The 13,125-nt window shown below is 39.4% G+C and overlaps 1 protein-coding gene across 2 annotated transcripts in view; it reads right to left on the bottom strand.

Moving 5' to 3' along the window:
* Nucleotides 1-218: 218 nt before the first annotated feature.
* TFCP2 (transcription factor CP2) overlaps nt 219-13,125 on the bottom strand; it is a 137,929-nt gene continuing 125,022 nt past the window's right edge. For both annotated transcript variants that reach the window (XM_089692892.1, XM_089692902.1), the window contains one exon: nt 219-2,917. In XM_089692892.1, the coding sequence (XP_089549018.1) occupies nt 2,880-2,917 (38 nt within the window). In that variant the 3' untranslated portion in view covers nt 219-2,879. The remainder of the gene's footprint in view (nt 2,918-13,125) is intronic.

The following is a 13,125-nucleotide window of genomic DNA, read 5'->3' on the forward strand; positions in this document are numbered from 1 at the left end:
CTAATGCACTGATGCTTCACTAAACAACGAACTTGGAGCAGCAAGTCAACAATACCTCCCCCAAATTGTATTAATCTATAAAGAGCAATTACTATAAATGGTGCTTTTTTTTAAAAAAAGAAAAAAAAATATGATTTCACAGCTAAACAAAAGTGCATATAGTTTGAGTGGATGGAAACAATTTCAGAGTTGAGTAAAATTTACCAAACACAAGTAGATATATTTACGTAAAAACATTTTATTTCAGACAATTTTATATTAAGGCTTTTATTTTTGTAAAGGATTTGTATGCTACTGTTTCCAGAATGTGTGTGTTAATGCAAATAAAACTAAGTAATTTGTTACTGCCTTCACTGGGACCCCTGACTTCCTGGTATATGAATGAGAAGACCACAAACTTTTTTCACCCAAAAATTAATTTTTTTTTGTAGGTTTGCTTGGGTGAGTCAAGTGTAAATACTAAGCTTAAACAGGTGGGGAAACGTGCAGGCAATACCCCTGTCAATCAAACATTCCATATGGTATTTCTCTGGTGTATGTTAAAGCTGAACTCCAGGTGGATAAAAGGACACAAAATAATGCAGCCATCCAAAAAGTTACATAAACCTTTGAGTACACTTTGCATTTAAACAATAAAAAACTGTTCATTAAGGCTTCATATATTATCAGTGTGCTCTCTGGTTTTGTTTTAGTTTAGTACGTTAAGACTCATTCTGAGATCCCCTGCCTTTTGAGGGCTCATGCAGAAAAAACATGTTGGAAATGTGGATATATTGCCCACTGCCACTAGATATCTGGGATGATGTACTAAAGAAGTGAAGAAGCTTCACACATTATTTGAATATTCACTGCATTTTTCAGATTACATACAAGTAAAATATGTAAACAGAAATTTGCTTTAAACATGAGTATATCATTTAAGTGAATATTCACACAATTGTTTGTGGAAAGACTCATCTCCTTTAGCAGATCAGCCTCACTGGCTCTCATTTTCTAACTTGCACTGAAAAAACAATCTAAGTACACCTGTGGCGAAAAACATTGGCTGACACAACAGGGCTCTTTCTAAAAACGCTAGTTGTCTGTATCTGTCAAAGGAAATTCCGACAACTCAGGTCTATAGTTGTTCAGGGACAGTGCCTCAAATAATGAAGCCAAAGCATCAGCATGGTGTGCAGGCAACTAACACTTTCAGAAAAGAGCCAGCATTGGAGGGCCCATACGTTTCTTCCATGATACGTCTATTTAAAATGGCAACTATGGACAAAGCCATCACAGGTAGCACTCAATAACTCAAGGAATGACTTGAAATGAAACACCAAAATTTACTTTCATCCATGTCCAGCATTCACACATTTCAATGTTTGTAGGAAGAACTCCTTCCACAACAGAGCTGGATCACAAAATTCTTTAAATGGCAGCAGTGTTTTATTATTGGAGGTATTTGCTGTCCCACAAAACTTTTAGAATGCCATGGGTGAGTCTGTAAATACAGAATAGCAACGCCTTGCAAAATTCTTGGAAAATAAATGCAACAATATTTAGAGTAAAACAAGATTACAAAAGGAAATTGAATCAAAGTAAAAAAAAAAAGTAAGATGGAAGAATACAAAAGTTAGAGGGGTGAGCTATAATAGGATACAGTTATAATTGATGAAATTTCATTAGTTCAGCTGATTTATGCAGGCCATGTTACACCAGATCTACATCCAGACATCAAAGTTCCATAGCATGCAAAGGGGTGCTTATAGGAACCTATCTTAAAATGGTACAACACAGTAAGAAGCTGACAACAGCACAATTTGAACTTGCCTTGAGTTTATTAGTAACAAAATGAAGACAAACTGCTATGGTTTTGGCACAATCTGTCAAGTGGGGACTGTGCTCTTGATGAGTAACACTTTCTAATCTGCAAATTGATACTAGTAATCTCAGGGCCCTCATAAATCACAGGCTTGGACCACATTTTCTTCTTATGAAAACTGCCTGGCCTTTTGGATGGACTGTCTTTAACATTTGGGCGTTACTTGTTCTCTCCTCTGGGATGGCTCTTTTTTTTTTTTTTTTTTTTACATCTGAACAGATACATGAAGAGCCAGCCTCAAGTTTACAATACAAAACAGCATGACCACTGATACACATCACTGAAACAAGTCTTTAAATCATTAACCGGACTTTTACCTGTCCAGCAGTCATGTAAAATTACTGACAAGCAAATAAAATAAAAATATGTATATAGGCAAGTAAAAATCTGGGGGCTTGAGAATAGGGACAGCTAGGAAAGATGGCTGGTGTTACAAAAAGCATCATACAAAAAGACACATGCTACATAAAAAAATACTAACCCCCTTACCATCTCTTTCAGACAGTACAGTTTGATGGGGTGACCAATAACATACACCAATATGTTTCAAGAATATCATAATCCTTTCTTCCAGCAGCCAGCAAGAACAGCTACAAAATGTTTCTTTGCTATTGTATAAAAAGAAGAGACCAGTGAATGTATGAGACAAAGTAATGTCTCTACTTTGTCTAGGATGCACCTCAAAGTTCACTTCAATTCAAGGTATCTGGAACCGCTTGTGCAGACAAAACCTGATTGATAAATAAGCCATGACAACGGTTATGGTTTCTTCTCACCACTTCTCTAGAACAGTTCACGGAACAAATGTGCGAGTTCAGTCTGCACAAGCAAGGTCAGCCTAACTGTTCCCTAATGGAAGAAAATGAGGGTAGCACAATTTGCCAGTTGTGGCAACACACAGCAAGATTTAGTTGTCTCCAATACGTTCAGGCCTTGGGAGCCTATTGAAGAGCTCCGAGAGACGGTATCTGTGTCTTCAATGATGATAAAACAAGCTGGATTTGGAAGTGGAACCTTATTTTAGGATAATGTGGTAACTGTCACTTGTTTCAGCTGAAAGAAATAAAAAGATTAAACATGTTAAAATTGTAAAATGTACGTTGCTATCCACTAACCATTTTGCTGCCAGAGCAGTTTTTGCACACATTTATATTTCAATATTTTAATTGAAAAAGAGAAATACAAAAACAAGATTATAAAGACTTAGCCCACCTACAAGGAGGCATGTGTAGAGGCATTCAAACAGGTTCACAAGTATGTAAGCACATATCAAACATCAAACAAAAATATTGCAAGTAAAGAAAACACTGCCCCCAAGTGGAAGCAAATGATCCATTGGTCCGCAACATGGGCAGTTTAATGACAAATACCCAAATAAACAAGAACACAACAAAAAAAGAGAAAAAAGAAAAAGAAAGGAGGGTTGAGGAAGGGGGGGAGAGGAGAGAAAGCGAAGAAAAAGAGAAGAGAGGAAAGAGGGTTAGCCACATTCCCATTAAGTGATAGAAATATACCTAATCCATGGTTCCCATGTGGCCTCAAATTTAGAGGTGTTGTTGTTAACGATATTTGTAAGTTTATCACTTAAGATCCAATTAAGTTTTTGTTTGACCCAGTCTAGCAGAATAGATATCCGTTTCCAACTTCTTGCTATTGTAATTCGTGCTAACAATATATAAAGAATTAATTTAACCGATTTCTTGGGAATATCAGTGGACAACAGATGAAATAGAGCTACCTCCGGAGTTCTGCGAATATTAATTCCGTTACTGAAGAAAATTAAATATTCGGATCCAAAATCTATGGACCACCGGACATTTCTGCCATACATGGAGCATAGTGCCCTCCTGTCCACAGCGTCTAAAGCAATTGGGAGACACGGCTGGGTACATTTTGGCAAGGCGTGTTGGAACTAGATACCAAACGGAGAAATGTTTTATAATTGGATTTGTTAAGGGTAGTATTGATAGAAATTTTAGGGTATTAGCCGTAGTCCGCCAAGTGTCTAAATCAAAAAAGCTGTTCAAATCCCTTTTCCATTGAATCATGTAGAATAGCTTGGTGAGTGGATCCACAAGGGAGGCATAGATAGCTAATAATCGACCCCTCATCCCCCAGTAGCCCACAGGAGATCTCTAGAGGGGTTAGTGTGCAAGGCTTCGTGAGTAGCTTGAGTTTATTGGTAATAAAAAGGACATACACTGATAACGGAACCGTTCACAGGAGGGCATCTGAAAAGTTGTCAAAAAGTATTGGAGAGAATGAGGACGAAGACCTTCCAGGTAATCCCCAATACGCAAAAGACCCTTATTTATCCACCATTAGATTATAGAGGGCGACAGGCCAGGAATAAACTCGGCGTTGCAAAAGACAGGAGCCAATGGGGTATGAGGAGAGCACAGCAGTTTACGTGCCTGCCATATATCCCAGACCGTTAAGGAGTAGGACAATGTAGGACAAAGGATAGGAGGACACAACCGATTAGGAAGCCACATAAGAGCGCCAGTAGCATGAGGATGACAAGATAAGGCCTCAATACGAACCCATTAGGGAACATAGCCCCTAGCGGTAGTACAAGAGATCTGTGCCATCTTAGCTGCCTGAAAGTAAATCTGGAGATTAGGAAGTCCCAGTCCACCATGCTTTTTTTACGGAGAATAAAGTTGACTTGTTAATCCTTTCCATATAAATCTAGAGACTGCTGTTTGTAAAAGTAGAAGTTCCCGTTTGGGTACCATGATCAGTAAAGGTCTAAAGTAGTATAAGAGTCTCGGTAAAAAGGACATCTTGATGGAATGAATTCTACCAAACCAGGATAGAGGAAGGTCCTCCCAGTCATGTAAAGTCAGCCTTAAGTCATATGAAGAGCGGGGGATAATTAGTCTTATAAAGTGATGAGACAGAGCTCGTGAGGTGAAATCCCAAATAAGGGAAAGAGAGGGAGGCACACAGAAAATCAAAGTTAGCCTGCAAATGTTGAACCTCTGAATCAGGTAGAGAAATGTTTAAAGCAGTTGTTTTAGAGGGATTAAGAGTGAGACCAGAGACCGTAGAAAAACGACGGAACAGGTGAAGGAGACTAGGTAAAGATGTTCGAGGGTTAGATATATACATAAGAACATCATCAGCAAATAAGGCACATTTATGGTCTCGTTGGCCACAGTGGATACCAGAAATAGTGGGGGCGGAACGGATCGCTATAGCAAGTGGTTCCATTGCCAAAGCAAAAAGTAAGGGGGAAAGGGGGCAGCCCTGTCTAGTACCTCGCTCAATAGGTAGAGAAGCCGATTTGTGTCCACGGATGGAAATTTGAGCTGAAGGATTAGAATAAAGAGCCGTATTAGGGTCAGAAAAAAGAGGCCAAACCCCAACCTTCCCAGGATCTGGAATAAATAGTCCCAAGACAAAACTGTCAAATGCTTTATGGATATCTAGTGATAGTAGTAAAATTTCCCTCGGTGAGGATTTATGCCAGTTGGATTGGACAGCTGATAATGCCAAAGTTCGTTGAATTTGGTCCGAAGTTTTTCGACCGCTGTTGAATCCGGATTGATCTTCATGGATATAAAGAGCCAGAAATTTTTGGAGGCGTAAAGCCAGGATTTTAGTAAGAATCTTGAGGTCACAATTAATTAACGAGATAGGACGATAATTAGAAACCAAGGTGGTGTCTTTATGGGGTTTAGGGATAACACTAATAAATGCTTTATTTTTGTCGGGAGCTACAAGACCTCCATCCCGTAAATAATTTAAATATTGGGCCATGTGTGGAATCAGAAGATCGGAGAAGGTCTTATAATAACTATGAGGAAGGCCATCTGGTCCTGGGGATTTATGAGGGGCAAGAGTTTTCAAGACATTCCGAATCTCCTCACAAGAGAATGGCTGCGCCATTGACTCCCTGTGGGCCTCCTGAAGAGAAGGAAGAGCAACAGAGCTCAGAAAGTTGGAGGATAAGGAAACGTCTCCTTGAGGCGATTGGTATAGATCAGTGTAAAAAGAATGACATTTTTGGAGGATCTTACTGGGGTCTTGAGACAACGTACCGTTACTTAATCTGAGTTTGGGGAGAGCCTTTTGGGAGTAATTAGGAGACAATTTACGTACTAATAAAGTACTTGGCCTATCTCTCCAAGTGAAAAATTTATGGTTAGCCCATCGCAGCTGCTTGTCTTTTAAATGCACATTTTAAACCTGAGGGATAAATAAAAACCCCAAACATTGTACACTACTATGCAATATTTTAGGCAGATTTGAAGAAATCCTGTAACGTAAGAATGCTTTCAAAATGTATATTTTATTTTTTTCAATTTCCAAAATGCAATGCTATCCAACAGAAGAAAAATCTAAATTAAAATCAATACTTCGTGTGACTACCATTTGACTTCAAACCAGCATCAATTCCTACATTTTCATACTTTGCACACTTGCACAAAGTCAGGGATTTTGTAGGATTAGAGTCACGTGTATGATTAACCAATTATACCAAGCAGGTGCTAATGATCATCAATTTTGAAATGTTGAAACAGTAATTTTCTGAAACATCTGAAACAGAAACAGCTGTGTAGGAGACAAAACTGGGTGAACAGCCAAACTCTGCTATTAAAGGTGAGGTTTTGGAACACCGTTTCATGGCACAGGTCAGACATCAAGGAAAGACTGAGCACAGCATCAAGACACAAGGTAGTTCTACTGCATCAGCAAGGTCTCTGAAAGATAGATTTCAAAGCAGACTGTGGATTCAAGATGTGTTGTTCAAGTTCTTTTAAAGAAGCACAAAGAAACAGGCAATGTTGAGCACTGTCCACGCAGTGGTTGGCCAAAGAAAATCACTGTAGCAAATTATAGACACATCATGCTTATTTCCCTTTGCCATCGAAGATGTCCAGCAGTGCCAACAGCACATAAGTGGCAGAAACCAGTGGGATCCAGGTACATCCATCTACTAGTAAAACAACAAAAGGTAGCGCTATTTTCAAATTAAATATATAACTTATATTGTGATATAAAATAAATGTGAACAAAAATGTCTGAGATTTTTCTTTTTATCAATTGTGAAAAACGTCCATCACCAAAAATAATTGTTGAGTAAAACATAGATGTTGAGTCATTGTATACAAGTATAGATCAAGATGATGGGAGTGTATTGGGCATTGAAATATTAAACTAAACTTAAAGTTCATAGGCAATTTATTGTTGAATTATTGGAATTTGCAATGAAGAACAATTTTTTCTGGTATAAGAAGACTTTTTATAAACAGTGTAAGGGAGTGGTTATGGGAACCAAACATGCCCAGAGTGTTGCTAATTTAGTGATGCGAAATGGGAGAAAGAATTCATCTACAAAAAGTGGCCAGAGATGGTATTATATAAACGTTACATCGATGATAATATACTAGTGTGGAAGGGCACTGAAGAATTAAATCTCTTCTCAAAATCCATTAATATTAATAAATATTGTTTAAAATTTACCATGACGAGTAATTTCAAATAGATTTTTTGGACTTGTCCTTGTTTAAATGTGAAGGCCAAATTTATACCAAAACATACTTTAAAGAAGGACAGGAATAGCTATAAACCAGTATCTAGTTGTCACCATCCAAGGTGGCTTTATACTACACCCAAGAGCCAATTTACTCGTATTAAGAGAAACTAATTTAGACACTTATTTTTTTGTCACAAACTGATTTATTGATAAAAAGATTCATTGAGAAGGGATATGATGAAACCTTTTTAAATAGAGAGATGTAATAAAATTCAAGAATAGAGACTCCTTATTGGAGAGAAAAAAAGGTGATAGGGATAATAAAGATGTGTTTATTACGGATTTCAATGCCCAATACAAAGATATAGAAAAATGTTTTAAAAAATATTGGCCTATACTAGAGAGAGATGAAGTTGAGGAATATTATTCCAAGTAAACCAAATTTTGTGTATAGAAAAAAAGTCCCTAGAACACCTGATGGTGCTCCTTGCATGTTGGGACTCTATGTGGTCAGGCTGTGGAAAAGTCTCACACATTTGGTATAATTATATTCAGGAGGAATAGCAGAAAGCATTTTGGGGTGTAGTTGCAAGTATGCCTGTGCTGTGTGTGAGAAATAACTTAATATGACAATTTTGTGTGTGTGTGGGGTCATAATTTTCCAAAGAATTGTGAGAAAAATAAAAATCACAACTTACAATCTTACTAAATACTCTGGAATGTCTACTCATGAAGGGGGTATTTGTACCGTCCTGGCTTGTTAGGGCCTCATGAAATGAGATAGGCCATCGGTACATTTGGTGTGATCAGGTGTCATCAATTTTCACTGATTGGTACCATAGCTTGTAGACTCTATAGCTTTCACACAGACCAAATAATATGCCCTGATTTGTGTTATTTTTACCAAATAAATGTAGCAGTATACATTTTAGTCAATTTATGAAGAAAAAGTAATTGCAAAATTTTTTTTTTTTAATTTATAGTGCAAAAAATAAAAAAAAACCAGTGGCGATTAAATATCAAAAAAAGAAAGCTCGATTTGTGTGAAAAAAAAAAGAGGACGGAAATATTATATGGGTACAGAGTTGCATGACTGTCATTCAAAATTGGCCTGGGCAGGAAGGGAGTATAAGAGCCCATTAGGTAAGTGGTAGCAAAGCCACTCTGTTAATCTCTACCTTACAGGTAAGCTTATAAAAAAGCTTACCTGTAGGTGAAATTAATATTTCCTAAACATGCACAATTTAGGAGATACTCTTTTTTTTTTTTTTTTTTTTAAAGAACCGACGCATGTGCTCTGAAGGAACGTGACATCCTTTTCTTCAGGGTACTGTGCCGTGTCCGGAGTCTCCCGTGCGCATATGCGGGAGTGACGTCATTGCAGCTCAGCCAGTCAGGTGGCCGGAGCTTTTGACTCCTGAAGATAGAAGCCTCTACAGTGGTGACAGCGAGCCGCTGGGGGGCTTTGTTTAAAGGTAAGTTTTTATCTTTACCTTGCGGGGATTTATTTTTTCTTTTTGAATGCAGTTTACTGCCGCTTTAAAATGTGCCTCTGAGCTTAAACCTTCAAAAAGAGCCAAAGCTGATTTTTTTTTTTTTTTTTTTAACGTGGTTGTAAACGTAATTTTTTTTTTCTTAAACAGGTTCATACTTACCTGCTCTGTGCAATGGAATTATACAGAGCGGCCCTGAACCTCCTCTTCTCAGGTCCCCCACTGGCGCTCCTGGTTCCTGTTCAGTGTGCTCATGGCAAGTCACTTCCAATGGGGGCACTTGTGTGTGCTGGCTTCCAAGCCCTGCTGTCGGTGTCCATTGACGCAGACAACGGGACCCAGCCCTGTCACCTCGTCACTGGCTTAGACTGACAGCAGCAGGAGTCAGTGGCTCTCGGAGCCCCAGGAAAGCCTGAGATCCAGTACTAAAAAGAAGAGAAGAGCTGCAGACATGCACAGTGCTGGATCGAAAGAGGGCTCAGGTGGGGGTGGGTGGTACTGATGCCTAAACATTTTTTACCTTAATACAAGGAATGCATTAAAGTGTTACTAAACCAAGGACCCTGCATCACTATATCTGGTCGTCCACAGAACATGGAAATGAAATTATTTTAGTAAATATAAACTGCAAAATATCTTCTCTCAGACGTTAGAGCAGTCTTGTGACTTCTATCAGTGTCTAGGAGGTAGCAAAACAAAACCCCTGACCTATATCTGACCAGTGCCAATTGGCCCTGTGATGATCACATGTAGTCTCCAAAAGAAAAGACAAAAAAAAAAAAAAAAAACACCTCTCTAGCAATATACAACAAACTTAGCAAGTGGAAAATGCCTATGGTTCTGTCTGTCTTATCAGGAGATAAGAGGTGGTCACTTAAACAAGGGGTGGAACATAGCAAACAGGATCACTTGGCCTTTTTTTTTTTTTTTTTACACAATGCAGAGGATTAACCCCCTTAGGTTCCACAGTGAGTATAACAAGCATACTTTACAGCATATACAGACTGATTTTACTGTTGTGGGTTTAATAACACTTTAAGGTAAAAAATGGTTAGTCTTTATAACCACTGTAATAGTCAGTCTGACAAGTAAAAAGGACAACCAAAAATGTTTTTTTTTTCATCATGAAGATGATACAGCGAAACACCAGCCAACAACTTTATTCACAAGTTCTGGCATTTGTATGTGTATTATCATGTACAGTGTATTTTTGTCATTCATTCCCATGGGAGGAACTATGCAGCAGCAGAAACTAAACAGGAATATTTTAATCTATACACCCAAAATACATCTGGTTGCATGAGCCCATAGAAGGGCTTATTCGCACCTGACTCAGAATGCTAACTCTGAACAAAACACACATATAGCATTAATGCACATTAACAGGAGCATTTAACGAGTGTTAAAAAAAGCCCCGCCCCATGCAAGTTTTTGATGTATTCCTGGTGCGGTTTTAACTTGCATCAAACGCCTATAATAAACATATGTTATTAAGGTGCTGCAACTGCTCTGCAAAAGTCTGCCAGCACATTTGCAGAGCATTACTATAGACTTGAATAGGAGGCGTTGAAAGGCTTCAAACTCCTTCTGACTCGCCATGAGGCTTCAGATTTTAAGCAAAGCTAACACTTTATGTTTTGATGATATGCACAGCACTGTTTGCTGTCCATAGTATCATTTGCATAAGCATTTGAGGAGCATTAAAAAAGCCCCTCAAACACCTACTTTCAATGCCAGTGCGAATTTAGACTAAGAGGTTTTCATATTAGGCACTTGTTTTCAGAGAACAACCACTAGATGGTGATAATAGACTGTAGCTCCCAAGACCTGGTATATTTATGAAGTGCAATTATCTATACAAATCTGAACACATTTTTATTAGGTTATGTTTACTGTTAAACCTGTTTGATGAAACACCTGTTCTCGTCCTTGTTCAACAAATGCACCTATAAAACTTGCCACAGAGGAGAAAGCAGTAACATGACAACTGAACGTTAGCTTCAGAAATGTTTTAAATAGCCCACCCAACAGCGAACAAGAACGTGCGACAATGCTGTAGTATTAAAATCAGGCTCTTTCTTGTCCATTGAGGAACAAGGGAATTCAGATACTGTTGGGTTATAAAGCCACTTAGAAAAAGATTGGACACTAGCAAAAATAAAAAATACATAAATATGTAGGTCATCTACAGGATACCCACTCCTCTACCCAGCATGCCTCAGTTTTTTGTTAGTGTCCTAGTAGGAGTTATTTAGCTCTGTGATCCTAAGGCACTGACAAAAGCTAGCTGCAGAGTGCATTCAGGTCCAGAGTTGTTGCATCAGGTCAAAGAACTAGGGGCTACCCTCACCATATGCACTGCTGGGCGCATTTAAAATTTTTCACTATCGCCAGTTTTACCGCAGGTGGTAATGTTGGGAAACTAAGGGAAGGGGTTAAAGCAGACATAATCCGCTGGGTGGAGTGTCTCACAGACTCTTTCCCACCAAAAGGAGCTACTCCTGTTTTGTAAAGCACCATGTGGAACTCTGGTCAGCTTCTACTACCCATCTACAGTAAGCTCCAGCCATCTGACCCTCATTAGTACTAACTGCCTTGATTTGTGTTCCTGAGACCTAGCCTTGCACTTTAGGTCTAATGGCATCACCACCATCTGGGGCAACATTTCGACAGGGGATAGCTCCATTGCTATGGGTGACCCCAGCCCATACTCGTTACTCGATACTCGTTCCAGGGGAATCTACTCCGTATCCTCAGAGGGAACCAATGCCTGTAACCTGAAATACAGTGACCCTTTAATCCTAGGATTTACATAAATCTTTCAGCTTCGCAAAGTGAGGCAGAGTTCCCTACCTTAATGTCAGGAGCATCTACAGCAATCAGAGGTTTTGAGCAAATTCATCCAATTCCTTAATCCAATCTCTGATCAGACTGAGGCCTTAGAACAGGCTGGGCCACCAGTTGCTGTGAACATCTGCAACTCAGATTCAGGAGTCCCAAAAGACTGTCTCTAAAGACACTGTTTTTGAGGCACAGCAGTCTCTTGCTTTCACCTCAGAATTAAAAGGGGTTGCTTCAGACTTTATTGATGTAGTGTACCGTCTCCTGACTCAGAACTCCTACAGCTGCAAAGACCTATCCATTACATCTGGTATTCAAGATATTCCGAGTTTGTTGGACTGCTCCTTTTGAGTAGGAATTTGATAAACAGTGGTTTATACCCACTGTACATTCATTGACCCACCTTAAGCGGAAAGCTACTAGACCAGTACATCACATGCTTACCTTTTCAGGATTCTACTGACAGCTGGAATCCAGTCCAATTTCAGTTTGCTCTGGCTGGTTCTACTCTTCATCCTGTATTGGCTGTGACTCTAATCCATGTCAAACTATGACAGAATAGCTTGGATCCCTCATAATGAATCTCTCCACTGCCAGTGTAGACCCCATCTTTATAAGGCATCAAGGTGCACAGGGCCCTTCAGACTTGCAGGCTAATCTTTTCCCACGGGCACCTCTATTAGCTGCTTCTTTTTCTCTCTCATGTGCTACTGCACATACTAATGCACCTTCTCCAGTTTCCTTGGGTTCCCCTCACCGCTGGACCCATTTATTGAACCACTGTATCAAAATTTACTCTACAGATGTGCACCATCAGGGCCAGCATTTCAAGAAAGGAAAATTACCTGTGCTTGAGATGAAAAACCCTACATGGTACCAGTTAGCGCCCCTCCTCTACAGGAGGAAAATCCTGATCTACTAGGTAGATCTGGATCAGCTCTTGCTATTCCTAATCTGGTCAAGAACCTGGATCCTCAGCGTCACTCATTCAAACCTGCTACTTCTTGGAGCATCAACACCTGTGTTAAGACAACTGATTTTATCATGGAATTCCATTGAGGGAAGCTCAGATGACCTCCTGCGAAGAGAGCCTGGCTTCATGGATTCTTGTAGTCCTTTTCCTCAAGGGCCTAACACCTGCAAGTGTCTTAGAAGAAATCTGCTGTGCCAGGGAGGATGTATTAGCTTCATCCTTTGTTCTATGTGTTCCTGTCTCATCAGTCTAGGGTCAAGGACTCTCCTGCATTTCCTGCCCACACCTTGCCGGGGTGCCTTTTATGCAACCTACCTCAATAGTCAACACTGACTTTGTGGGATTGAACTAGAGTTCTCTGGCATACATAGTAACTTCTCCCCCCTTGTGGGTGGCTGTTTTTCCACGGGCATGTCTTAGTGAGCATGACTGCATGCCTAGTCAGACAACATCTTTAGTGGTGGAGTTC

Source organism: Staurois parvus, unplaced genomic scaffold, assembly GCF_062004578.1.
Source record: "Staurois parvus isolate SC_StPar_1 unplaced genomic scaffold, SC_StPar_1.0 ptg000023l, whole genome shotgun sequence".
NCBI lineage: Eukaryota > Metazoa > Chordata > Amphibia > Anura > Ranidae > Staurois > Staurois parvus.